General features: G+C 45.8%; 1 protein-coding gene across 1 annotated transcript; it reads right to left on the bottom strand.

The window, feature by feature from the left end:
• Positions 1-155: 155 nt before the first annotated feature.
• On the bottom strand, positions 156-27,953 carry klhl23 (kelch-like family member 23). Its single transcript, XM_085986228.1, has 4 exons — positions 27,747-27,953; positions 7,809-9,041; positions 7,200-7,352; positions 156-3,676 (listed from the first exon to the last, which is right to left on the bottom strand). The coding sequence occupies exons 2-4, from the start codon at positions 9,037-9,039 to the stop codon at positions 3,366-3,368; spliced, it is 1,695 nt and encodes a 564-aa protein (XP_085842354.1). The 5' UTR covers positions 9,040-9,041; positions 27,747-27,953; the 3' UTR covers positions 156-3,365.

The following is a 27,953-nucleotide window of genomic DNA, read 5'->3' as shown; positions in this document are numbered from 1 at the left end:
AGACACATCCCTCCTCACCAATGCTCAATTATATATGTTACCAGCACACATACATTCTGGTTGGTAAATGGTGCCTGTGAAGTTTTATCTCGACATCGTTCAGTTTAAATTGAATGCTAAAGATCAGGGATAAACAAAAATCTAATCGGGTTTTTTGGGCTGATTTTTATTAAGTGCATTACACAATTACACATCACAATTGTGAACAGGAATCTGTTTCAGTATGTTACAAAAGTCTGATTGCTCTGCTTCAGTAATATAAAATCTGCAACAATGGATGCAAAATTGTTAATTCGGATGTCTTAAAACATTTTGCAAATAAAATCCAGCAGGAAACCACACAATTTCTTACCTATACATTTACAAAATATCTAAATTGTTTTCAAGCCACACATCTTATTTCTATCTCAAAATACTTTATTGTCCATACTAGGTAGTGGGTTGAATCTCGCCTAAATTGATGGGGTGTGGGATTGTAAGTAAAATTAGTTTTGACAGTCATGATCCATATAGTCAGTGTGGGCCCAAGTATGAAACCGCTCACAATTTGCACAAATGGCAGCAGGTTGGCAATTTTGGATAATTGAGAAACACTTGGTGTGGAGAATGTAATATGTAGACTGATACATAAACTCTTTAGGAAAGAGAAGGCTGAGAGGTGGTCTGATAGAGGTCTTTAAAATTATGAAGGGGTTCGATAGGGTAGATGTAGAGAAGATGTTTCCACTTGTGGAAGAGTCCAAAACTAGGGGCCATAAATATAAGATAGTCACTAATAAATCCAATAAGGAATTCAGGAGAAACTACTCAGAGTGGTTAGAATGTGGAACGTTCTACCACATAGTGTAGTTGAGGCGAATAGCATAGATCCATTTAAGAGTAAGCTAGATAAGTACATGAGGGAGAAAGGAATAGAAGGATAGGTTGATAGGATGAAATGAATAAGATGTGAGGAGACTCGTATGGAGCATAATCACCTGCATAGACCTGTTGGCCCGAATTGTATCTGTGCTGTAAATAGTATGTAATACTATGTCATATGTATGCTACAGTATGAGGTACACATCTGAGGTTGGGGTGAAGTCACATCACTGGACAGAGTAGAATAAGTTTTGCTCTACATTCTGCTAGGTTATCCCTTGATATGCACCAAAAATATAAACAAATAAGATACTCTACTGCTTTCGAAACCAGCTCCCTAAGAGATTTTGTCAATCATAGTGGGGCTAAAATTCCTGTTGGCTAACTTTAGTGAAAAAGTAAATATGATTTTAAAGTGATTGTTACATTTTTGGATCTTTGTAAACTGTCTTAACCTGGATTATTTTAGCTCTCATATCTTAGATTGCTTTCATGGGAGAATGCCAACTACACAAACCGTCTTTGCCTTGAGATGATCTAAGCAATTACCCAATTTGATCATTGCTTTTAGGTATTGGACTATCTTACATGCCCACAAGTTCTCACATCAGTCTTCAAAAGCAATAGGCATTTAAAATTTCAGTTGGTTGGGGGTGGGGGCAGGGATGAGGGTGGTAGGCACGTCGAAAGACTGCAAGTAGAGGAGAGCAATTTAAACTTGATGGTAATTGATGCAGTCTCAGGATTCTTTCTGCACTGTTACCCAGAAGGACTCTGTGGTAAATAGGCACGTCTGAGTTACTCCACTCCACTCCACTCCTTCACTACTGAAGGACAGAGCTCTTTCTAACAATGGAGGAGTTCCTGAAAGAGAACGTTGTGAGATGCTCAAAAAATCATGGGTTGGTTGGTGTGCACTTTATTCTTCTTGCTGGCAACCTACCTAGGGGCTGACTGTCAGTGAGGGGAGGAGCCTGGCAAGAGATCTACCACATCAGAGTCAGTAACCTGGACATCATAAAGAAGCAGTGCATCATGAGGCGTTGGCAGACGAACATACAGAACAGCTGTTATGATCGGACTCAGTTCAATCCATACAATGTAATCTTCACATAAAATAAAAAACACATTATGCTTGCCTACATCAGCGGGTTGGCTTAAACAAGATAGCTTCTATCGGACTTTTGGTCTCTGCAAAAGCCCTCACAGGTTTCTCTTTAACAAACTTGACAGCCTACGCAGCCTTCCTGTTTCAAAAGCCTCCCTGCCTGTGTCCCCATTTTATCTCCCTCTGTTCAAGGCAATGGGACCAAAGACATTCCAACACAATGGGGGTGAGGTGCTTTCCAATTGTTGAGACAGTATGATAAATTGCCCATTATTTACAATTATGGACAAGCATATCATCCTAACTACCTATCAAGTCAGAGACTTTTTAACCTGCGAGAATACACTATGCTTTAAAAATACATTAAAAGTAACTCTTTCAATCTTTTTTGTGGAAAAATGGCAAAAAAATCATAAAATGTGCTATTTAATGGGAGCTAATTCCTATAAGGTCACTGTAATTTTCTCAGTGTGGAACTGTCACACAATTCTCTGAATGTTTATTAACAAAGCTTTAAGAGGCCCTGGTCAGCAAAAATTTGTTACTAATTTCAAACTTTTTGAGAAGGAAAAGTACTGAATACTGTAGAAAAGGAAACAAATGATGCTTTCAGTTTATCCTCTGGTTTTCTGCCACTTTTAGCATGTGTCTCTGGCTGTTGCCACTAAACAACACCAGAATATAGCCTTCCATATGGTAAAATCATGGCTTTTTATTACTGGTGCAGTATGTTGTTTCACCAACATGCTATGCCTCTGGACTGTAACAACAATTTTTTTTTAAATCAACTATATGGTGTGAACAGGATACCCAATAGGAAGCAGTGGAATTAGGACATACTAAATTGGTGACTTTATCACTTACAAGTTCTCAGACCTACCTCACTTATGGAATATGTTCCAGAGAGGTGATTCCACAACCTGACATGCTAGCAAGAAGCAGTGCTCACAGGAGGTACATTTCAGGATACTGCAGGCACACAGCCTGTAATGTGCTCCCCGTGAGCACCTCTCCCTACTGGGAACACAGAATCACCCTTATATTTTATAGTTTCCTACTGAATATCTTTTATATCTTATTTCTAGTGAGTTTCAGGCATTATTTCACTCATCATAACTCATTTTAAGAACATGAGAAATAGGAGCAGGAGTAGGCCATACGGCCCATCGAGCCTGCTCTGCCATTCAATAAGATCATGGCTGAACTTCCACATCAACGTCACTTTCCCACCCTACCCCATATCCCTTGATTCCCTTTTTGCCCACAGAATTTGTGAGTCATAGTTATTCCCTAGGGTGAAACAACAGTCATAACCTATCACCGCCAGTGATATATTCTATAGTTTATCCACAGGTCCATATCACTTCACATTGTAAATACAACAATGTTATTATGCTTATACATTATATACACTTACACAGCCATGTGAACGCATGGCACTAGGCAGATTCCCTACTATTTCCCAAGAATCTTGTTCAGGGTCATATTTCTCAACACTCTGCAGGTAAATTCCCTTAGAATAAGAATATCCACCTGTAACATAAATGCAGCCATTCATCACCAATGCACCACATTCCATCCGTCTTTCATTCATTTGGGCTATCTGCTTCCATTCGTTCTTTTCTGCGTCATAACAATCGGCGATAGTTGTTTGGCCACCAACAAGGTAAATCTTGTTGTATAAAGCCACAGAACACAGCCCATACTCTAGAAAAAAAAAGCAACACATCTGAGTTATAAACATTTGTCCAATAAAAGCTATGTCCATTTACCAATAATTATTTAAAATATCTTTTAACTGACTCTCAAACCTCTGAAGGTCATGGCATTTAGTTTTCAAACCTGCTGCTATTAAATAGATCGCAACAGGCTCACATTGTGTTAATGGTTCCAATCTTTGTCCAATTTGCTTTTGGTTAGAGTTTTTTGTTTTCTCAAACATCAACCTAACAATGACCAGAAGAAGTTTAAGATCAAATTGTATTTCAGGAGTATTCAAGAAACATCTATAACTAGTGATTAATCCTGCCTTCCTGCACCTCTGCGTCAATACCTGACCATGGGTTGCACTCATTTTTTTTTTAAGGGCCACAATGTTTTACTCAGGTCCACTTTTACAACACAAGGTGAAGGACACAAATCTCAGGAGCCCCATTTTCAAAAGAGCAAACATCTTTATGCAGGCAGTGGAGACAATTTCAATGCATATGGTTGAGATGATGGAGAAGTGGGAGAAGTCCATTAAACGCATCTGGAACACATTACAGGAAGTTTCTCATGGTATGCAGAACACTCTGAAGAGAGTGATAGTTCAGGAGGTTTCTGCAGCAACAAGGCACCAGGAGTAGGTACTCAGGATATTGATGATTTCTGGAGAGGCAGCTACCACTGCCTCAATAAATGTCTTGAAGCTTGATGTCACACTTATATTAGGATTTCTAAGACCGGATTGGGACTATTTGGTCAATAATAACACTGGCCAGTAGCACCTCAGTGCCTGTGCCCTATACCAGTGAGCTGCAAGGTGTGGTCATTATTATTATATTTGTTAAATATATTCAAGAAGGAGTTAGATATATTTCTTAAGGCTAAAGGGATCAAGGGATATGGGGAGAAAGCAGGGACAGGGTACTGAATTTGGGTGATCAGCCATGATCTCATTAAATGGCGGAACAGGCACGAGGGGCCGAATGGCCTACTCCTGCTCCTATCTTCTATGTTTCTATGTCACAGATGTCACTGTCTCTCCAGAGAATAGCAATGAGGCTCCCTCCAATGCCTGCACAGATGTGGGCCTGGCACCACTTGACACTGCAAGACAAAGGCTGCTGGAAATTGGTCCCTCTGGGAAGGCTGCTTCACTGAGATGGAGTTACCTGTGGCCTATAACGCTCCAGGGAAATCATCCCCACCACACATAGGCGCACCTTTACCTCATTCAGGGATCATCTTGTAGCTGAATAAGAGTCAGAGCAAGCAAGTTGAATGGAAATTCCAGCTCCTTGTCTATGTCAAGTAAGATGACCCACTATTGTGAGGAAGCATGGTCTGTTTTCTTTTGTATCATTATGCAAAGATAAGTTGTACTGATTGAATGAAGTGAATCTGATCATAACTGTTGCACTGTATGTTCACTTGCTGTGAAATAAAGCAGCTTAGTGTTTTGTATCAAGCCTCGCCTCACCAAGTATTTGCTCGGTCTCCCTTCCAAAAGATTGAAGCAGCATTCATGCGAAAAGCATGATTTTTCAGTCTAGATCACAAGGGATGCTTTTGTTACACTCCTCGGTTGCACTAGTGTACAAGTCGATATATAGCAGTGTGAGGCAACTCCCATAAAAAGTAATACGCTCAAGATTGTTTATGGGAGCAACTGATGTTACTGTGCCCCAGAAAGTATCTAAGGCAGATCCAAATTTGTAGAAGTATTAAAAGAACAATCTTTGATGGACCAAACTGTTTTCTTGTCCTTGACTTTTTTAAATTCTTAAGCAGAAGGTAAATAAGAGACATTTTAACTTTATTGGTGGGTAAAAAAAGAAAAACGTTTTCTGCTGCTAATGAGATAACCTGACATGTATATTTGCATAAATCTTTTAAGATTGCTGGTGCTGTATTGAAGGTTTTATCCAAGTTATATTTAAGTTTGAAATATTCCGATCAATAAATGATTTTAAAAAATATGTATTACTTCATAAAGGATAATGGTTATATGACAACAGAGAAATTTCACAGAGGTGAAACAGTTCCATACTTAAAGTCTCTTTACTTACACATATGCTAAAGGTAAACCGAACTGAAATCAAGCTTATTCCCTTAAAAAAATGGCACTTATCTCTGATTTCTACAAACATTTGATGCTTCTGCTGGAAGGAAAGTTTCCTGACATAGATCTTTTGTAACTCGCTTAGTTGAATTTCCATTTTAAATCAACCAGTTCTATAGTCCCATTTCTTCCTCTATATTTGCAATTATGATAAGTCTGTTTTATTGCAATTTCATTTGTGGCATGAAGAAATAACTACAGCCTGAAAGTAACTGAGTGTATCACATAGAATTTACAGCACAGAAGCAGGCCATTCGGCCCAACTGGTCTATGCCGGTGTTTACGCTCCACAATAGCCTCTTCCCGCCCTACTTCACCTAACCCTATCAGCATATCTTTCTATTCCTTTCTCCCATGTATTTATCTAGCTTTCCCTTAAATGCATCTATGCTATTTGCCTCAACTACTCCATATGGTAGCAAGTTCTACATTCTAACGACTCTCTAGGTAAAGAAATTTCTCCTGAATTTCTTATTGGATTTATTAGTGGCTATCTTATATTTATAATCCCTAGTTTTAGACACCTGCCACTTGCCTGGCTCGGTCACAGAGTAATCGAGCCCAAGCGCACAACAAAGGTCACTACAGTTGGACAGAAACATGACAGGAAGACAACAATCTTAGAGCATGGTGCAATATATTGGCCTGGATTTGATGGTAAAAGTAATGGTGAGGCTATTAGCGCTCACCGTTATTAAAGAGTAAATGGGACAGCAACTTCCAACAACCGCACAGGTGCAGTTCAACACGGAAATCAGGAAGTTGCTGTCCAAGTTGCCCTGCTCCTCCAGAAGCTTCGCTATAATAGTATCTCATGGAACGGCATGAAGTTGCGGTACTTACGTGATAGATACCAACTAAACACGCCAAAAAAAAATAAGGCTTGTCCATTCAAATGTAAGTGAATTTTTAATGGAGTGATAAGTCTTAATTATTGCAAAACAACCTCTCTGGCACTGAAAACTAACTTTTACAAGTGTAGAATCTCATTCCTTCAGATTTTAATTATTGTTGGAGATTTTAAAAAATATGTAAAATTTTTTAAACTTTTTACTTTCGGTCCCTTTTATCCCTTTTAATCCCATCTTTCTTTCCCTCTCTTTATTTTGCTTTCTGTACATGATTTGGCATCAAATTAACTATTCTAACTTACACTTCCTGGCTTAGACGCTGTATTAGATTCTTCAATCTGATTGGTTAAGGAGACACACTGCTGCTTGCTCTGTTCACACAGATTACCACAAATTCCAGTGCAAAAGCCCATAGAAAGTCTGTGTGTAAGTGTAAGTGTAACTAGCGCCATTTGTTTGCCACGGACCACAAAATCCAGGCCATTTTGCAGAAAATGCAAAACCAATAAAAAGTTTTCTTAATTTCAGTTTTATTATAAATGTTGTAATATACCTGGGTGTGGAGTAATGGTGACTATCGTCCATTCATTAAGATCCGATCTGTAGCTCTGAATTTTATCGTAAGTGGAGCTTCCTCGGTAACCATGGTGACCTCCTATTACGTAGACGACGTCCCGGAGGACACAAGCTGTTGCATTTCCAACCCCTATCCATCAGATTTCTATTAGTAACAGTAACAGACAGAACAAAAACCTCGCTGAGGGAATACTAATTCCAACATCATATTTAGACGAATATAAGCTACATTTTAAGTGATTCTCCACTAATTTAATTGCTTTTAAACTGAAATAAATCTTATGTATCATAATTCGCAAAACATAAATAGAGACTTTATCCCTTCTACCATTTACTTAAATTAAAATCTAAATTCTAGCATCATTCTTAAAGATACATGGGACCCGATTTTACACTCTGTTGACTGCAATAGAGCATAAAATCAGCCCAGTTTATAAAATGGGTGTCCCACCTGAAAAAGCCCCGTTCCTGCCGGGTGGATCTGATTAAAATTGGGGCTATGGTGTCAGAGCCTCATCTAATTTTAGTCACAAGCAATATAGAGGTTAAATCTACTTGATTACTTGCAGTGAAATTTGTTACATACCTTTTAGCATGTTTACAATCAGAAACCATTTCTTTTTCAGAGGATCATAAAACTCTGCATCTTGTGCTGGAGCCCCACCTCTGTAACCGCCCATCACATAGACACATCCATGCATCACCACTGAGCAGTGATAGTAACGAGCCTTCAACATTGGGCTCCCTTCTGTCCAGTTATCCATTTCTGAGTTATAAATCCACATTGTGTCCAGGGCCTCCAGGTTATCTGAACTGTAACCACCTGTTACATAAATGTTTGGCCCCAAAACAGAAACACTGTAACTTTCCCTTGTGTGATCGGGCATCTGTGAACCCTGTGTCCATAAATCAATCGATGGATTCCAAATGTGGACCTCTGAAAGCGGATGCCAATAATAACCACCAATTATATACATTTCACCTGTTGACTTTTTGCAAGGCAGTGAATTCATGTTATCACTTTCACTCAGTTTTAGAACATGGCATTTTAAAGAGTGCATCTTAATGTCACTGGTGAGAAGACGCCGCCCATTCAACTCAAGTGCTGTTCTGAGGTATAATTCATCCAAATCAACTTTTATGTATTTTAACAATTCCTTCAAACATTCAATTCTGTTATTCACATCGTATGCAATCCATTTAATAATGGCTTCCAGAAGTATGTCTTCTTTCCACACATTAAGGTTGTCCCTGGACAGAATGAAGAAGAGTTTGTCCTTGCTGATGTCTAAAAATTCATCCTGTTTTGAAACTTCTTCAAACCTAGAGAGGATCATCCTTCGAGACTCTTTCTCTAAATCTGTACAAACATGGAATTCTCCAAAAGAATGCATTCCTAGACAATTGTCAACATCTAGATGCCTGGCCAGAAAGTTTTCACATGCCTTTTTAACAGATATAAACTGTAGGAGATCTGCAGTCTCTAACAGGCTTTGGACATTTTTTTCTGTTATTAACACCTCTGATGTGTAGACGTAGCTTACAAGGGCATCCAAGATGTTGTGATCAATATTAGGAAGTTTAATAATCCTGGTGGCTTTTTCCCGCATATCTGCTGTGAACATTATTTTGAAATAAGTGCTGCATGCCGCCAGAGCGACTTTGTGACAGTGAAATAACCGTCCTGAGAAACATTCCAAAGTAACATCTGTGAATAATTCATTCCGATAAAACTCTTTAAAAGCATCAAGGAATTCAGCAGAATGATTTGTATCCTTAAATTTATAGGTATATTGTTCATGCTCTTTCACAGCCATATCTGTAAAAATAATTAAATTTAATATTGTCATCCTCATACATGATTTGCTTTGCGTCAGTCATGGCTCAGTGGTAGCACTCTCGCCTCTGAGTCAGAAAGTTGTTCGTTCAAGTCCCACTCCAGAGACTCGAGCACAAAAATCTAGGCTGATACTCCAGTACTGAGGGAGTGCTGTATTGTCGGAGGTGCTGTCTTTTGGATGAGACGTTAAACTGAGGCCCTGTCTGCCCTCTTAGGTGAACGTAAAAGATCCTATGGCACTATTTCGAAGAAGAGCAGGGGAGTTATCCCTGGTGTCCAGGTCAATATTTATCACTAAAAAGCAGATTATCTGGTCATTATCACATTGCTGTTTGTGGGAGCTTGCTATGTGCAAATTGGCTGCCACATTTCCTAAATTACAACAGTGACTACACTTCAAAAAGCACTTAATTGGCTGTAAAGTGCTTTGGGACATCCTGAGGTCATGAAAAGCGCTATATAAATGCAAGATTTTCTTTCTTTGACAATCTTTAGTGAACTGATTTAGTCAGTTCATATTTCATCTGCAATGTGTTGGGAAAAAGTCATCAATAGTGCCATCAAGTGACACATACTCACCAATAACATGTTCACTAATGCTCAGTCCGGGTTCCACCAGAACCACTTGGCCCCAGACCTTGTCACAGCCTTGATCCAAGCATGGACAGAAGCTGGATTCCAGAGGAAAGGTCAACATCAGGGTAGCTTTTCACCAACTATGGCATTAAGGAGCCCTAATAAAGCTTAGCGTGATGGTGGGTGGTGGGGGATGGAATAAACAATGGAAAAACCCTAAGTGGCTAGAATCATACTTAACAAGGAAGATGGCTATGGCTGTCAGAGGACAATCGTCACACCCCTAGGACATCACTGTCAGAGTTCCTCCAGATTTCATTAATGACCTTCCCTCTGTAATAAGTTGTGAAGATTCTATAGTATTCAGCTCCATTCACAACTCTTTCAATAATGAAGCACTTTATGCCAGTTTACAGCAGAACCCAGAGAACATCCAGAATTGGGCTGATAAGTGGCAGGTAATTTCACTACATAATGTAATGAATGAAAGGGCTAGACTGTGTGGAGAGATTATTTGAATTAGATAAGTAGAGAGGGTATATGCACACAAGCTACCTAAACAAAGAACTAGTCAGTTGTCTGGATGCTTTTCTTTCCCCCGAGGATTGTTTACATTTGGAGTAGGTTGATGGCTCATGCAGAGGATGCAGATTCTCTGCAAACATTCAAAGGGGAGTTGGACAAGTTCCTGGCAAAAGCTGATATTGCTACATACAAAAGATAGATGGGATGTACTTCATAGCCATTACTATCTCCTGGAACTCGTTGTTAATTGCCTCCAGGGGCCTGTGAGGCATCTCCAAGAATTATTTTTTCCCTGAATTAGCCTAGAGGTTATTTTATCTGTTTTTTTGCCTCTCCCAGGAGATTACATGGCTGCTGGTGGGTGGGGAGTATGGGGGGTTGTATTGCTTAGTTGTAATATGGTTTAATGGGACAGACCCGACCTTTACCCCTACCCTTTGCTTTCTACCTGCAATCAACTCTCTATCATAAGAACATAAGACGTAGGAGCAGGAGTAGATCATTTGGCCCCTCGAGCCTGCTGCGCCATTCAATAAGATCATGGCTGATCATCCAAATTCAGTACCTTGTCCCTGCCTTCTCCCCATAACCCTTGACTCCCTTATTGTTCAAAAATCTGTCTATCGCCACCTTAAATATATTCAATGACCCAGCTTCCACAGCTCTCTGGGGAAGAGAATTCCAAAGATTCACAACCCTCAGAGAAGAAATTGCTCCTCATTTCCGATTGAAAAGGGTGCGCCCTTATTCTGAAATTATGCCCCCTAGTTCTAGATTCCCCCATGAGGGCAAATATCAAAGTGGCCACATTCCCCTTAATTCCATATGCCATTAGCTTTGCCATAAGTCTCTCATGTGGAAGGTGATTTTCAAGTAGCATCCAAAACAGGCGCAAAGTCAGTAGAGCAGCTGCTCCGACCACCAGTTTCTTTGTGCCAGTGGGAGGCCCCAAGACATTCTGAGGCCCGGGCCTCAGTAACATGCCACTGGTGAACTGCGGGCACCAAATGTGCACCCTGCTGCAGCTTGCCAATTCTAGATGGACCAGAAATTGGCCAACTCCTATGCTAATGTGGCCGATAGGTCGGGCCTAGAGAAGTGGACAGCAATGACGGGAGGGGCCTTGAACAGGCCGGCAGCAGGGTGTCTTTTTGGCACTCCTACTCTTCCTGGGCTCACTAAAAAAAAATTAAAAGCTTTAAAGGACCATTGACTTGGCTGCTCATTGGTATCTGAAAAATGCAATCGAGATACTGCAACTGGCATAGGACCCCAATTTGCACATTTAGCCAGCCTCCCGCCTCTTTCATGTGGGTGGGCTGCTCATCTTTTACAAGCTTGCCAAAAAATTTCAACAGGCAGGCTTTGGGCGTTAATGGGGTGGCCAAGGCCAAGATTCCCACGTCTCCTGTCAATTCAGAGGGCAAAAATACTAAATGCTGCACCCATTCCATAAGATGTTTAATCCAATTTATGTACAAATTAATAATTTAAAGTAGCAAACATGAGTCAATTTTACAAGCGGCACGAGCAGCATGGAATCTCATCACGTCAGGAAATTGTGTGTGCACTGCGCTCAAATTTCCTTCTATCCATTTTAATGGATGAAAAATCACGGGCAGTGCACACATGATTTCCCAACATGTGCAGCTGTCAGGCAAGACTCCCGCCAGTAGAGAACATTTGTAAAATTGGAGCTCAAAGCAAAATACTATCCAACATAATAATTGTCAAAAAATCTAGAAACAGTCCACAAGAGGTTAGTTTATACTTTCCAAGCAAATACTGCTTTCATATTTTCTTAGTTTTATTGCAATGCAACAATTTGTTAGGACTCTTATCCCTTGCTAGTTTGAGGTGGGTCTTTCAGGTAGAGATGTTATACATGGAATACATGAGCCCAATACCCTTAAGGTGTTCTATGCACGCAAACACACTCTAAACACTGAAACACTCTTGTACTTTATTGGTTTAATTCCTGTGGTAAACCACTGTTTGTATTCCACGGTGTACATGTCTGTACATGCCTCGGCTGACTCCTCCCACGAGTCCAGGTATAAAGGTGACTGCTCCACAGTCCCTCTGTATTCTGGACTGGTCGACCACTCGAGGCACACCTTCATTCTCTTGTTAATAAAAGCCTGTTAGTTACTCGCTTAACCTCAGTCTTTTGAGTAATTGATAGCGCATCAATTTTATTAACAAGATTTTTTATAATGGAGAAGATCCTCACACCAGCATGCCTGGACTTAGACCATCGGGAGCCGGACGCATCCACCAAGTTTGCTCACTGGCTTAAGTGCTTTGAAAAATTCCTGATCGCCTCCGCTGCAACGGTCAAATCGGATGAGGACAAACTGGATGTCCTGATCTCCAAAGTGAACCACCGAGTGTACTCGGTCATCCAGGACGCGACCTTGTACACGGCTGCTCTCAAGCTCCTCAAGGACCAGTACACGCGCCCAGTGAACGAGGTGTACGCCAGGCACCTCCTAGGCAGTCGTAAACAACAACCTGGGGAATCGACCGAGGAATACCTTCAGGCACTGTCTGTGCTTGGCCGGGCCTGTGGTTGTAAGGATGTAAAGGCCGCCGTGTACACAGAGGAACTTATCCGGGACGCTTTTGTGGCGGGCCACAGGTCCAATTACACCCGACAACGACTGTTGGAGCAGTGACCTCGACCTCAACAAGGCCTCTGAACTCGCACTATCATTGGACGCAGCCTACCGGGGCATGGATGCCTACTCCTCTGCACCGTGGACGCCACGGGGAACGACAGCCTGGGACACGGTAGGACCGTCTCATAGCGCCGTGCCACCCCAGCCACATCCCAGCAACGGCCCAACTACAGCAGCAGTGTCCCAAGGCCAGAAATGTTACTTCTGTGGCCAGGCCGAACACCCCAGAGCGCGCTGCCCGGCGAAAAATGCAATCTGCTCGGGCTGCGGGAAGAAGGGACACTACGCCAGCATCTGCAGGGCCAAAGCCACCCCGAACCCCAGCAGCGCCGCGTGTGGGCCGTGCGGGCCGCCATCTTGGGCCTCCGCAGCCATGTGCGAACCACCGGAACAGCAGCCATTTTGGACGCCTCCAGCCACATGGGGATCATGGACGCCGCCATCTTGGACGCCAGCCGCCATCTTGGCCCCCAACACCGCCTCATCTGATACCCGCAACGACACACCGACCCCTACGCTGGCCTCCGTTACGCTGGACCAAGCGAGACCGCACCAACTGGCCCGGTCCACAATGGACATGAAGGTAAATGGTCACGAAACAATCTGCCTTTTTGACTCTGGGAGCACGGAGAACTTCATCCACCCCGACACGGTGCGGCGTTGCTCTCTCCCAGTCCTGCCTGCGCACCAGCGGATTTCTATGGCCTCCGAGTCCCAGTCGGCGGACATTGGCGGCTACTGCGTGGTAACACTCTTAGTAGACGGGACTGTGTACGATAATTTTAAACTCCTGGTCCTGCCCCACCTCTGCGCTGCCGTTCTACTGGGGTTAGATTTTCAGTGCCACCTTAAAAGTGTTACGATGGCGTACGGTGGACCCCTCCCCCCACTCGCAGCCAGCAGCTTCCAAATTGCCCGCCGCGCACCAGGTGCAACCTCTCCACACTCAGAGTCACCACCCCCCCCCCACTGTTTGCTAACCTCACCCCCGACTGTAAGCTCATCGCCACAAAGAGCAGGCGATACAGTGCCGGGGACAGGGTTTTCATTAAAACCGAAGTGGAGCGGCTCCTGAAGGAGGGGATTATTGAGGGCAGCACCAGCCCCTGGCGAGCCCAGGTTGTGGTCGTTAAGACCGGCGAGAAGCAGCGCCTGGTCATCGACTACAGCCAGACAATAAATCGCTACACCCTGCTGGACGCTTACCCACTCCCCCGCATAGCTGATATGGTCAACCAGGTCGCGCAGTACCGCGTCTTCTCGACCATTGACCTGAAAATCAGCGTACCACCAGCTGCCTAGCCGCCCTGAGGACCGCCAGTATACTGCCTTTGAGGCAAACGGCCGCCTCTATCACTTCCTTAGGGTTCCCTTCGGCGTCACCAACGGGATCTCCGTCTTCCAAAGGGAGATGGACCGGATGGTCGATCAAAATGCTTTGCAGGCCACTTTCCCATATCTGGACAATGTGACCATCTGCGGCCATGACTTGCAGGACCATGACGCAAACCTCGAAAAATTCCTCTGCACCGCCCAACTCCTGAACCTGACGTATAACAAGGAGAAGTGCATATTCCGCACAACCCGCCTCACCATCCTTGGCTGCGTTGTGGAACACGGAGTCATCGGTCCCGACCCCGACCGGATGCGTCCCCTTATGGAACTCCCACTGCCTCAAGGCCCTGAAGAGGTGCCTAGGGTTTTTCTCCTATTACGCCCAGTGGGTCCCCTACTATGCGGACAAGGCCCGTCCGCTGATCAAGTCCACCTCTTTTCCCTTGACGGCAGAGGCCCGCTTAGCCTTCCACCGTATCAAGGAAGACATTGCCAAAGCCACCATGCACGCAGTGGACGAATCCATCCCCTTCCAGGTGGAAAGCGACGCATCCGACTTTGCCCTGGCTGCTACCCTTAATCAGGCGGGGAGACCCGTGGCCTTCTTTTCACGAACCCTCCAGGGCCCGGAGACCAGACACGCCGCTGTTGAGAAGGAGGCCCAGGCTATTGTGGAGGCTGTGCGTCATTGGAGGCACTACCTGGCCGGAAAACGATTTACCCTGCTCACTGACCAGCGTTCAGTTGCTTTTATGTTTAACAACAAGCAGAGGGGCAAAATCAAAAATGACAAGATCTTGAGGTGGAGAATCGAACTTTCCACCTACAATTACGAGATCTTGTACCGGCCCGGGAAGCTCAATGAACCCCCGGATGCTCTATCGCGTGGCACCTGCGCCAGCGCGCAGATCGATAGACTGCGGGCCCTCCACAATGACCTCTGCCACCCAGGGGTCACCAGGTTCTTCCACTTCATCAAGGCCCGCAACCTGCCTTACTCCATTGAGGAGGTCAGGACCATGACCAGGAACTGCCAAGTCTGCGCTGAGTGCAAACCGCACTTTTATAGACCAGACAGGGCTCACCTGATAAAAGCCACTCGCCCCTTCGAGCGCCTGAGCGTTGATTTTAAAGGGCCTCTCCCCTCCTCCAACCGTAATGTGTACTTCCTCAACATTATTGATGAGTACTCCCGTTTCCCGTTCGCCATCCCCTGCCCGGACATGACCAGTGCCACGGTCATTAAATGTCTGAACGACCTCTTCACCCTGTTCAGTTTCCCCAGCTATATCCATAGCGACCGGGGCTCATCGTTTATGAGCGACGAACTCCGCCAGTACCTGCTCGCTAGGGGTATTGCCACAAGCAGGACCACCAGTTACAACCCCCGGGGGAACGGACAGGTGGAAAGAGAAAATGCGACAGTTTGGAAGGCTGCTCTGCTAGCCTTAAAGTCTAGGGGCCTTCCGACCTCCCGCTGGCAGGATGTGCTCCCCGATGCGCTCCACTCTATTCGGTCACTGCTCTGCACTGCCACTAACGCCACCCCTCATGAGAAAATGTTTGTCTTCCCAAGGAAGTCCACATCGGGGACATTGCTACCGCCATGGCTGACGTCCCCAGGGCCGGTCCTACTGAGAAGACACGTGAGGACCCATAAAACGGACCCCCTGGTCGAGAGGGTCGACCTCCTCCACGCCAACCCCCAGTACGCTTACATTGTGTACCCGGACGGGCGGGAGGACACAGTCTCTATACGAGACCTCGCACCCTCGGGGGCCCCAGTAACCCACTACCACCCCCCCCCCCCACGATCCAATATCCAACCCCAGCAGACGGCACGCCTGGGCCCCGCGACCCGCTCAACACCCACGAGGACTACACACCAGTGCCCCAGCCTACGCGGTACTCGACGCCGGAAGCTTCACTACCCCTGCCGTCGCCACATCGATCACAGCGGCAGACAAGACCTCCGGAGAGACTCCAATACACAAACTTTTAATACACTTTACCCCGCCGGACTCATTTTTAAACAAGGGGTGAATGTGGTAAACCACTGTTTGTATTCCACTGTGTACATGCCTTGGCTGACTCCTCCCACGAGTCCAGGTATAAAAGGTGACTGCTCCACAGTCCCTCTGTATTCTGGACTGGTCGACCACTCGAGGCACACCTTCATTCTCTTGTTAATAAAAGCCTGTTAGTTACTCGCTTAACCTCAGTCTTTTGAGTGATTGATAGCGCATCAATTCCTTAATCTAAAAACAATTTATTTGAAGACAATCCTTAGCAACCAACTTTTTAAAAACTTACTGATCATAAATAACTGCCAAGTTAATTCATTGACAAGTTAGCATGTGCCTTCAACAACTTTATGTTTAAGACTATGCCCCCTAGACTAACTAGGGGGCATAGTCTTAGAATAAGGGGCTGCTCTTTCAAAACTGAGATGAGGAGGAACTACTTCACTCAGAGGGTGGTAGGTCCATGGAATATGCTGCCCCAAAAAGCTGTAGAAGCTACATCATTACATAAATTTAAAACAGAAATAGACAGTTTCCTAGAAGTAAAGGGAATAAAGGGTTATGGGGAGCGGGCAGGAATTTGGACATTAGTCTAGGTTCGGATCGGTCATGGCCCTGTGGAGCGGGCCCAGGGGCCGTGTAGCCTGATCCTGCTCCTATTTCGTGTGTCTAATTCTGTTAGATTCAGGAGATGGTTCTGTGATAGTAGATTGGCGGTTAGGATCAGATCAGCCATGATCTTATTGAATGGCGGAGCAGGCTCGAGGGGCCGATTGGCCTACTCCTGCTCCTATTTCTTATGTTCTTATGTTTTGGGAGGCCAGTATCAGAAGCCTTACCAGTTGTAAATTCCTGTCTGGAAAAACTGTTGGTCATGATACATACATAAGCATTTTAAAACAGTTGCATCCCATAACTGTGTATAATTGGGATGTAACTTGCCAGAAGTATGGAAGATATCATAGACACCAAGGAGTAGAAATTGGATCTCACTGTGCCTGTTTTCCTGGCATAAAATAGGTGCAACAAGGACCAATTTTGGGAACCAACATCCCACACCCAAAGAACCTGAAAGTTGTTTGACCCAATATTGGATCGGGACATTTTTTAGACATCTCGGGCGACAATCTAAAATAGGCGTTTGGCCGCTTACTTCTGTAAATGAGGGGCCTTATGGCTGTTTTAGGCTCCCTTGGAAAATTGGAGACTTTTCCTGTAGTTTCTTTTGCTGTAATGTTTTTGGCTAATTCAATTGCTCAAAAGAGTTTGTGGTTCAACTTTTGGCAAAGTCATTTACATGCTGCCTCTTGTATTCCATGAGAGGAACAGAGGGACCTTGGAGTGCCTGTCCACAGATCCCTGAAGGTAACAGGACAGGATAAGATGGTTAAGAAGGCATACGGAATATTTACCTTTATTAGCTGAGGCATAGAATATAAGAGCAGGGAGGTTATGCTTGAACTGTATAAAACACAAGTTAGGCCACAGCTAGAGTATTGCATACAGTTCTGGTCACCACATTACAGGAAAGATGTGATTGCACTAGAGAGGGTACAGAGGAGATTTATGAGGATGTTGCCAGGACTGGAGAATTTTAGCTATGAGGAAAGATTGGATAGGCTGGGGTTGTTTTTTTTGGAATAGAGGAGGCTGAGGGGAGACTTAACTGAAGTGTATAAAATTATGAGGGGCCTAGATAGAGTGGATAGGAAGGAGTTATTTCACTTAGAGAGATCAATAACCAGGGAGAATAGATTTAAAGTAATTGGTAGTAGGATTAGAGGGGAGTTGAGGAGAAATTCTTTTCACCCAGAGGGTGGTGGGGGTTTGGAATGCACTGCCTGAAAGGGTGGTAGAGACAGAAACACTCATCGCATTTAAAAAGTACTTGGATATGCACTTGAAGTGTCATAATCTACAATGCTACGGACCAAGAGCTGGAAAGTGGGATTAGGCGAGATAGCTCTTTTTTGGCCGGTACAGAATCTGCCGTAAATCCCTATGATTTTATGATTCTTTGACATGGGGTCAATTTCCACTGATGATACCCAAGCCTACCTCTCCAGTCCTACTACCTCTCTTGATCCTTCCACTGCCTTTGTGTTTTCAGACTGCTTGACCAATATGCAGACTTGGAAGAGCTGTAACTTCCTCCAGCTAAAGGGTTTATGGCCGTTGTCTTCGGCCCCTGCCACAAACTCTATACCTTTACCACTGATTCCATCCCCTCTCCAACCATTGTCTCAGACTGAACCAGACTGTAAGCAACCTTGCTGGCTTCTCTGCTCAGATCCTGGTTAAAATGGCATCGGAGTCCTATTGATGTAATGGAAACCTGATGTGCCTACATTTTTGAGGCTCCTGTCTGCTTTAGGCAGGTGCCTTATCCACCTGCAAAACCCTGCAAGTTAAAATTGGAAATGGTTGGAATCTGAGTGGGAAAATAATCTGCTCATTTTTAGTGCCCCAGTTTCCGGAAAGGGGTAAAATCAACCACACTATTTCAAAGGGTTTTATGGTTATAAGAATCCAACACTTGAAGTACCAGTTAATTATGGTCTTGACTTAGCTGCAACAGGCATGGAGGCAAGACACAGCTCCATAAATAGGATGTCCATGAAATTCCAAGAAAGAGGCTATCCTGGGATTTCTGGGGCTCCAGAAATAGGCATAATGCTCTGTAGGCAAACAAAGCAGACAATGTTTGCACAATAAGGTCTCAATAACAACAATGAGATGAATAACCATTTAATCTGTTTTGGTAGTGTTGGTTGCAGGAGTTCTCTCCATAAACTCCTCTGCTGTCCTGATTAGATGACATTGATTGATAATCAGTTTCTACCATTTTGGGTGTGATTGGTGACGGTTTATTCAGACAAAGAATAGAAGCCATTGTCCCATTATGCAGTTGCAGAAGCCATTTTTTATTGCCCATCCCTAATTGTCCTTGACAAGTTAGTGGTGAGCCACCTTCTTGAATACAACTGAATGGCAGAGGGCAGCTAGTAGTCAAACATAGGTAAGGGTGTGATGAAATATTCCATTCATCACTGCCTGTGACTGTGGTCGGTTTCAGTGTCATTTCCCTTCCCCCAGTCCTCATTGTATTGTTTATTGGAATGTGCTGTGTGTGTAGGGCTCCGCCCATACCTGGCCCCTTTTGTAAGCTAGCTCAGTCTGGCCTCAGTCTCCAGAAGGAAGATACCTCTCTCTCTTATGTGTTACTTTCTAAGTTAATAAAAGCCTTGTTTTGTTTCGCTAACATCGAGTCTCGGAATTATTGAGGCACATCAATTTTATTAACTTATTTTTCAACACTATGGATCAACTCCTGAAACCCGAACGTTTGGATTTGGATCAACATGCTCCGGACGCATCAGCACGCTTCGGACACTGGTTTGAGTGTATGGAATTCTTCCTGGACAATTCCGCAGCCGTCAAAGACGCTACGGACGCTGCGAGGATGAGACTCAGAATTCTGCGGAATTGGGTAAGCCACCGGGTTTACCCCCTCATCCAAGACGCCGATACGTACCTGGCCGCCTGCGACATCTTAAAGGCGCATTACCAGCAGCCTACGAATGAGGTGTATGCTAGGCACCTGCTCGCTACTCGCGCACAGCGACCTGGGGAATCGGTGGAGGAGTTCCTAAGCACCCTGAAAATGCTTGGCAAAGACTGCAAGTGCCGAGATGTAAAAGCCGCAGTGTACACTGACGAGCTTGTTCGCGATGCCTTTATCACAGGCCTCAGCTCCACTTACATCCGGCAAAGACTGCTGGAAAAAACGGGGTTGGACCTGAAACAGGCTGCGGACACTGCGCGATCCCTGGATGTGGCCCAGAGAAACTCGGACGCCTACTCTTCAGCCCGCGCCGTCCACGCCGCCACGTGTGCGCCGAGGGCGCCGCCATCTTGGAAGGCATCTTCCCCGCCCAGCAGCCCGAGACCGGCGGGGCCCCGCTCTCCCCCCAGAAACCCTACGACAGCCGCGACGCGTCAGGGACCCAACTGCTACTTCTGCGGGCAGCCAAAACACACCAGAAACCTGTGCCCGGCGAAAGGCACCACCTGCTTTAAGTGCGGTAAGAAGGGGCACTTCGGGAAGGTGTGCAGAGGGAACCCCGCCGGAAAACCAACCGCCGGAAAACCCGCCACCGCCGCGTGTGCGCCGTGGGAGCGGCCATCTTGGACGCCATCTTGCCCGACCTCGTGGGGTCCGCCATCTTATGAGCAGACAGCATGGACGCCATCTTGTATCGATCAGGGCCCTACAGTGGCATCAGTCACAGTGGACCAGACCAGGCCGCACCCGCTATCCAAATCAATGGTGGACATCGAGGTAAACGGGTGCCGGGTTAAATGTTTAATTGACAGTGGAAGCACGGAGAGTTTTATCCACCCTGAACTGGCACAGCAACTCTCCCTAAAGGTGGTCCCTGCTCAGGGTACCATCTCTGTGGCTGATAAAACCCAGACATCGACCATTCTGGGTTACTGCACGGTACAATTGGGCGTTAACGGAACTGTATACGATAATTTTAAAGTATTAATCATGAAGAACCTATGTGCGAGCGTGATCTTGGGCCTGGATTTCCAGTGCAACCACCAAAGCATCACGCTCAAGTACGGTGGGTCCCAGCCGCCCCTCAGTGTGCGGTCTGGCTACCCTGAAGGTAAAGCCGCCTTCGCTATTCGCGAACTTTACCCCTAACTGCCGGCCAATAGCGACCAAAAGCAGGAGGTACAGCTGGGAGATCGCGACCGAGGTAGACAGGCTCCTGAAAGAGCGCATTATTGAACGCAGCAACAGCCCGTGGCGCGCCCAAGTGGTAGTGGTAAGGGGTAGCGAGAAGAAACGGATGGTGATCGACTATAGTCAAACGATCAACAGGTACACCCAACTAGACGCCTACCCGCTACCCCGCATATCAGAAATGGTGAACCAAATCGCCCAATACCGGGTGTTCTCCACCATCGACCTCAAGTCAGCGTACCACCAGCTCCCTATCAGACCAGAGGACCGCCCGTACACCGCCTTCGAGGCGAACGGACGCCTCTACCAATTCCTCAGAGTCCCCTTTGGGGTGACGAATGGGGTCTCGGTTTTTCAGAGGGAGATGGACCGCATGGTCGATGACCACCACTTGCAGGCAACCTTCCCCTACCTCGACAACGTCACCATCTGCGGCCACAATCAGCAGGATCACGACTCGAACCTCGAGGGGTTCCTGGAAACCGCACAAAAACTCAACCTCACCTACAACGAGGACAAGTGCGTTTTCAACACCACGCGCCTCTGCATACTAGGCAGCGTGGTGGAGAATGGGGAAATCGGACCAGACCCCGACCGATTGCACCCCCTACGGGAGCTGCCCCTGCCCAACACTCCCAAAGCCCTGAAAAGGTGCCTGGGGTTATTTTCTTATTATTCCCAATGGGTCCCCAACTACTCCGACAAAGCCCGCCCCCTCTTGAAAGCATCCTCTTTTCCGCTCTCTGCTGAGGCCCACGCCGCCTTCAAAAGCATTAAGCAGGATATTGAGCGGGCCACGCTACAGGCAGTGGACGAGAACACTCCATTTCAAGTGGAAAGTGATGCGTCTGACTTCGCCTTGGCGGCCACCCTCAACCAGGCGGGGCGGCCCGTAGCTTTCTTCTCGAGGACCCTCCAAGGGCCCGAGATCAGACACTCCTCCGTGGAAAAGGAGGCCCAAGCCATCGTGGAGGCAGTGCGCCACTGGCGCCACTACCTAGCCGGCAAACGCTTCACCCTACTTACCGACCAGCGGTCGGTAGCGTTTATGTTCAACAATAAACAGAGGGGGAAGATTAAAAATGATAAGATTCTTAGGTGGCGGATCGAGCTCTCCACCTTCGAGTACGACATCATTTACCGGCCAGGGGCCCTTAACGAATCCCCTGACGCCCTCTCACGAGGGATGTGTGCCAGCGCCACCGGGGATCGGCTACAGACCCTCCACAACGACCTCTGCCACCCAGGGGTCACGCGGCTGTTCCACTTCATAAAGTCCCGTAACTTACCCTACTCGATTGAGGAAGTTCGGTCTCTGACCAGGAACTGCCGCACTTGCGCTGAGTGCAAGCCTCGGTTCTACCGCCCAGATAGAGCCCACTTAATCAAAGCTACACGGCCCTTTGAGCGGCTCAGCTTAGATTTCAAGGGCCCCCTCCCGTCCGTCGACCGCAATGTTTACTTCCTGAACATTGTGGACGAATACTCCCGGTTCCCATTCGCCTTCCCCTGCCCAGACATGACCAGCGCCACGGTCATTAAATGCCTCAACAGCCTGTTCTGCCTGTTCGGTATGCCGAGCTACATCCATACGGATAGGGGGGCGTCCTTCATGAGTGAAGAGCTACGCCAGTACATGCTGTCCAAGGGGATCGCCACGAGCCGTACCACCAGCTACAACCCCCGGGGTAACGGCCAAGTGGAGCGAGAGAACGGGACAGTATGGAAAGCAGTCACTCTAGCTCTAAGGACCAAGGGCCTCCCTATCTCCCGCTGGCAGGAAGTCCTCTCGGATGTGCTCCATTCGATACGGTCGCTATTGTGTACGGCCACTAATGCCACGCCTCATGAACGAATGTTTGCCTTTCCCCGGAAATCCACCTCAGGCGTATCCATGCCGTCATGGCTCTCCACCCCAGGTCCGGTACTCGTGCGAAGGCATGTGAGGGGCCACAAGACGGACCCTCTCGTGGAGCCAGTACACCTACTCCACGCTAACCCCCAATACGCATATGTCCGGCACGCCGACGGAAGGGAGGACACCGTGTCCATAAAAGACGTCGCCCCAGCCGGCATCGACAACAACCACGGCAACAGCAGCAACAACGATCACAGCAACTCTTACCCACCCACTACTCTTTCATCACCCCCGGAAGAACATCGACCAACGGCACCCCCACCAACTACCCCTTCAACAACCCTGGCGGCACCCCCGGCAGAGACCCAGGAGACTACCGGAGACACCCAGCCGACACCCGCGGCACCACAACAGCCACGTCGGTCGCAGAGGACTATCAAACCCCCGAACAGACTAAATCTATAGAAGGGGTGAATGTGATGAAATATTCCATTCATCACTGCCTGTGACTGTGGTCGGTTTCAGTGTCATTTCCCTTCCCCCAGTCCTCATTGTATTGTTTATTGGAATGTGCTGTGTGTGTCGGGCTCCGCCCATACCTGGCCCCTTTTGTAAGCTAGCTCAGTCTGGCCTCAGTCTCCAGAAGGAAGATACCTCTCTCTCTTACGTGTTACTTTCTAAGTTAATAAAAGTCTTGTTTTGTTTCGCTAACATCGAGTCTCGGAATTATTGAGGCACATCAAAGGGCTAAAGGATGTTAGTGAACTAGATGGGTTTTTACAACAATCCAGTAGTTTCATGGTCACCATTACTGATACTAGCTTTTTATTCCAGATTTATTTAATTGAATTTAAATTCCCGAGCACCCATGGTGGGATTTGAACTGTCTCCACGTCATTAATCCAGGCCTCTGGATTACTAGTCCAGTAAAATAACCACTATGCTACCATACCCCATGGAGAGTGGTATATTTTGTTTAAATAACCCATTTGTAAGCTGAGAAACAGAATTCAGAGAAATCCCATACACTATGGGCAAATAAAATTAATTCTCGTCACAGTGCTCACAAATCACAATTTCAGGGAAGCTGTACTGCATATCTTGCATTGGTGCAGCGGGAGAACTGCATTGCACAGAATTGAATTCTAACTGCAGTTTCCAACTACTGAACTCCAAGTGATGCATTTTTTTTGTAGCAGTGAGTTGAGACCACTCCGAAGAAGTAGCCGAAAGCTATAAAAAACCTTGGTTTAGGAGGTGGAAAAAAAAAATCACACTGTGCAATAAGGGTGCACTTTTGAAGTTGTGTTTAAGGCACATTGCTGAGGAAAAGCAAAGAGCTATATGCTGCATCTAATTCTGATTATGGAATGCTTGATGCTGAGACTGGAGCATTCAAATTTCCTGGATCAGCCTAATTATAAAATGTCAGCCAAGCTCCAGATGTGTAAACTGCCTCTGATTGGGGGGTAGGAAATTATGTGATACTGCAAGATTTAAAGCATGTTTTAATTGGGAAAACACTGAGATTATAGATGTTTGGAAAACAAGCAGGTGTCTATTGAAAGAATGTTTGGAAGGAGTAGAGTAGGCCACAGAATGGTCCTGTCCTCCAACGGGATTTTGTTGAGGAAATGGAGCAGAGGAAGATGCCATCCTTTGACAGTGAATACTGAAGGCCCATCAGAAGAGCATCTCAGAAGGAATGGGAGGAAGTGGCCACCAGTGTTCATGTCTCCTCCACAACACCATGTACATGGAAACAAGTCAAGAAAGAATTCATTGATCTTACCAGCACAGACAAGGTGGGAGAACCTACCATGACTTTACATTAATGCTGGCCATCTCCCATGATTCTCAGACTGCAGTCACAGAGGCCTAGGTAACAGATTGGAACACGTATCTCTTGTCCTCAACAGCATTGGTAATGGGTCACACAGAGAACTGAGAGTACGGTTCAGTGTCACACAGATCAGTGGCCATGGTGAGGCAGTGCCCAGTAGCAGCAGGCATGAGTAGAATAGGAATGGATGCTGATCCCTGCCTGTCAGGATGCTGGCATTTCAGGACTCTTCCACTAGCCTCCGCTGATGTCTGAAAAGGTCTCAGGGATCAGTTCTGGGGCCTCAACTATTTACAATCTATACTAATGACTTGGATGAAGAGACCGAGTGTACTGTAGCCAAATTAGCAGATGATACAAAGATAGGTGGGAAAGCGAGTTGTGAGGAGGACACAAAGGGCTGGATTTTGCCAGCCAAGACAAGTTGGGGGTGGGACTGCTGCCTTCCGGGTTCTAGTCCCTTTCCCAGCGACGTATGACGAACCCACGCTATTTTCCTTTGATTGGCCTTGTTAAGCCCGCCTTGTGGGCTTACCGGCCAATTAAGGGAAAGCCAGTGACAGATGATGCTTCATCTGTCGAAAAAATTGACAGATGAATTGTCAGCGTTTGACAGCTTTGAGAAGCTGTCAAATACTGACAATCTCTGTTCTAAGGTGAGCCCTTGCACAAAGGCTCACCTAACCTCTCTCCTCAGCAGAAAGCAGATGGCTGCTGAATCTGAGAATGCAGCAGCCATTCTGTCATTTCTGCCATTGAGATGAGGAACCTCCAGACCCTCAACGGTTGAAGCCTTCAGAAAGAAGCAAAGGTAAGGAAACTTTTTTAAAACTTTACACTCACCTCTCATACTTACCTGTCCACACTTGCACCCATCACTCACCTCTACATCTGACATGTCGACCCCTCTCACCCCCGCAGACCCACTGCTCACCTCACTGACCCTGGCGAGGTTCGCAGCCATCGGGAAGCCCACAATTGCAGGCATAAAATGGGGAAAAGCCTCAAAATTGCCTGCTAACTACCTATTAACAGGGAGTTAATTGGCTCTAATCCCCTTCCCACCTCGAGCGACTCGGGGACCAGCCTCCCGGGAAGATGGCACGGAGGCGGGTTGGGAGCGGGGTTGTTACCCGCTCCCAGTTTCTACCATTTTCCTGGCAGTCCCACCTCCAAACCCACCTCCTCAGGGCTGGGAAAATTCCCTCCAAAGAGTCTGCAAAGGGATATAGATAGGTTACATGAGTGGGCAAAAATTTTGTCAGATGGAGTATAATGTGGGAAAATATGAGGTTATCCACTTTGGTAGGAAAAATAAAAAAGCAAATTATTATTTAAATGGAGAGAGTCTACAAAATGCTGTGGTACAGAGAGATCTGGGGGTCATCGTACATGAAACACAAAAAGTTAGCATGCAGGTACAGCAAGTAATTAGGAAGGCAAATGGAATGTTGGCCTTTATTGCAAGGGGGATGAAGTATAAAAGTAGGGAAGTCCTGCTACAACTGTACAGGGCACTGGTGAGACCACACTTGGAGTACCGTGTACACTTTTGGTCTCCTTATTTAAGGAGGGATATACTTGCATTGGAGGCAGTTCAGAGATGGTTCACTAGGTTGATTCCTGAGATGAAGGGGTTGTCTTTTGAAGAAAGGTTGAGCAGGTTGGGCCTATACTCATTGGAGTTTAGAAGAATGAGAGGTGATCTTATTGAAATATATAAGATCCTGAGGGGCTTGACAGGGTAGATGGAGGGAGGATGTTTCCCCTCGTGGGGGAATCTAGAACTAGGGGGCATAATTTCAGGATAAGGGTTCGCCCATTTAAAATGGAGATGAGGAGGAATTTCTTCTCTCAGAGGGTCGTGAATCTTTGGAATTCTCTACCCCAGAGAGCTGTGGAGGCCGAGTCATTGAATATATTCAAGGCGGAGATAGACATATTTGAGCTACAGGGGAGTCAAAGGTTATGGGGAGCGGGTGGGAAAGTGGAGTTGAGGCCAAGATCAGACATGATCTTATTGATTGGCGGGGCAGGCTCGAGGGGCCGAATGGCCTACTCTTGCTCCTATTTCTTCAGTTCTTATGTTATGTTCTTAAAGCATACAGAACCAGGCTGCCGGAAGTAACACAGCTTGCAGCAGGTCCAGTACAGGTTTTAGCCACCAGAAGGAGAAAGTCAACTAAATCCCAAGAGGTTCCTATTGACAGAAAGCAGCACTGCTGCCACTGAGATTAAGAGCACCGATGTCATACAGTTTCACCAAGGGGAAGAACCATGATAGAAAACAGAGACGTTTGGGGGGCATGGGAAAGCGCAAACCCAGCATGACTGCGCTCCACCCAACTTCACCATTGGAAATGTGCCTTTGGGTGTCCAAAATGAAAAAGTGTTCCGTTCTCCAGCAATATCGTCCTTAACCTTGATAAGCGCAAAAGCTTAATCGTAAAATAAATAAAATGCTGGTCAGTTATAGCTTGGAAATGTATTGTGCTTAATCTTCAGCACAATAGCCAGTCTGAATTATCAACCAAAAATTAAATTTGGCCGCAAACAGTGGCTTTACTATCACAGTAAGCTTGACTGTTTTGGAAGCTGCTTAAAAAAGTTTTTTTTAATTCTTATATGTTTGGGTAATAAGGTGGTTCAAATAACAGGTACGATCGAAAAGTCCCAATTATGCGATCTTATCGAGTATCCACTGTAAACATGCTTTCTGTATTGACGAGCTTCTTCAGTGCCAAGAACCTCTGAAGGTACTCCGTGTTCCTACCATAATTGTCTGTGTTGCTAAATATATTCCGTTATATCTAATTACACGTTCTGGTTTCATCGATACTATGGTTACAGCTTCGCTAGTTTCCTGAATGTTCGGATTAGAAATCTAACATATAATTATTTTATTTTCCAAAAAATAATAATTTCAGTTCAGAAGTTTAATTGGAGCTATTGTCCGGACAACAATCAGAATCAGCAGTTTATAAATAGCCACAAAGGGGGCCCAATGCACATATATCAAGACATGTAGTTATGGATCGATCTTCAAAACACAGCATCCATACATAGGAAGCAACAATTAAACATACCTTTTTCGTACAGATTGATTATTTTCGCCACCAACGCAGATATAACATTTTTTCAGAAGGTATTGTTTGCAGACATTTCCCTGACCGAGTGGGATACACGAACTGGCAGTGAAAGCGCTGGGTGGCAGATGGGGTCTATTTAATCCTGTGAACTCGAGGGCTCCAGTCCTATTTTGGAATGGTGTACAGTTGAGCTGATCAGCTGCC

This window comes from Somniosus microcephalus, chromosome 4 (genome assembly GCF_052327205.1).
Source record: "Somniosus microcephalus isolate GS21.2 chromosome 4, FLI_Smic_1.0, whole genome shotgun sequence".
Classification (NCBI taxonomy): domain Eukaryota; kingdom Metazoa; phylum Chordata; class Chondrichthyes; order Squaliformes; family Somniosidae; genus Somniosus; species Somniosus microcephalus.
This window is presented reverse-complemented; position numbering and strand designations above follow the sequence as displayed.

Coding starts and splice junctions, on each gene's coding strand:
- klhl23 (XM_085986228.1), bottom strand. CDS start 9,039: ATGGCTGTGAAAGAGCATGAACAATATACCTATAAATTTAAGGATACA. Junction 7,353..7,808: donor GATTGTAAACATGCTAAAAG/GTATGTAACAAA, acceptor TCTGATGGATAG/GGGTTGGAAATGCAACAGCT. Junction 3,677..7,199: donor CACCATTACTCCACACCCAG/GTATATTACAAC, acceptor TTTTTTTTCTAG/AGTATGGGCTGTGTTCTGTG.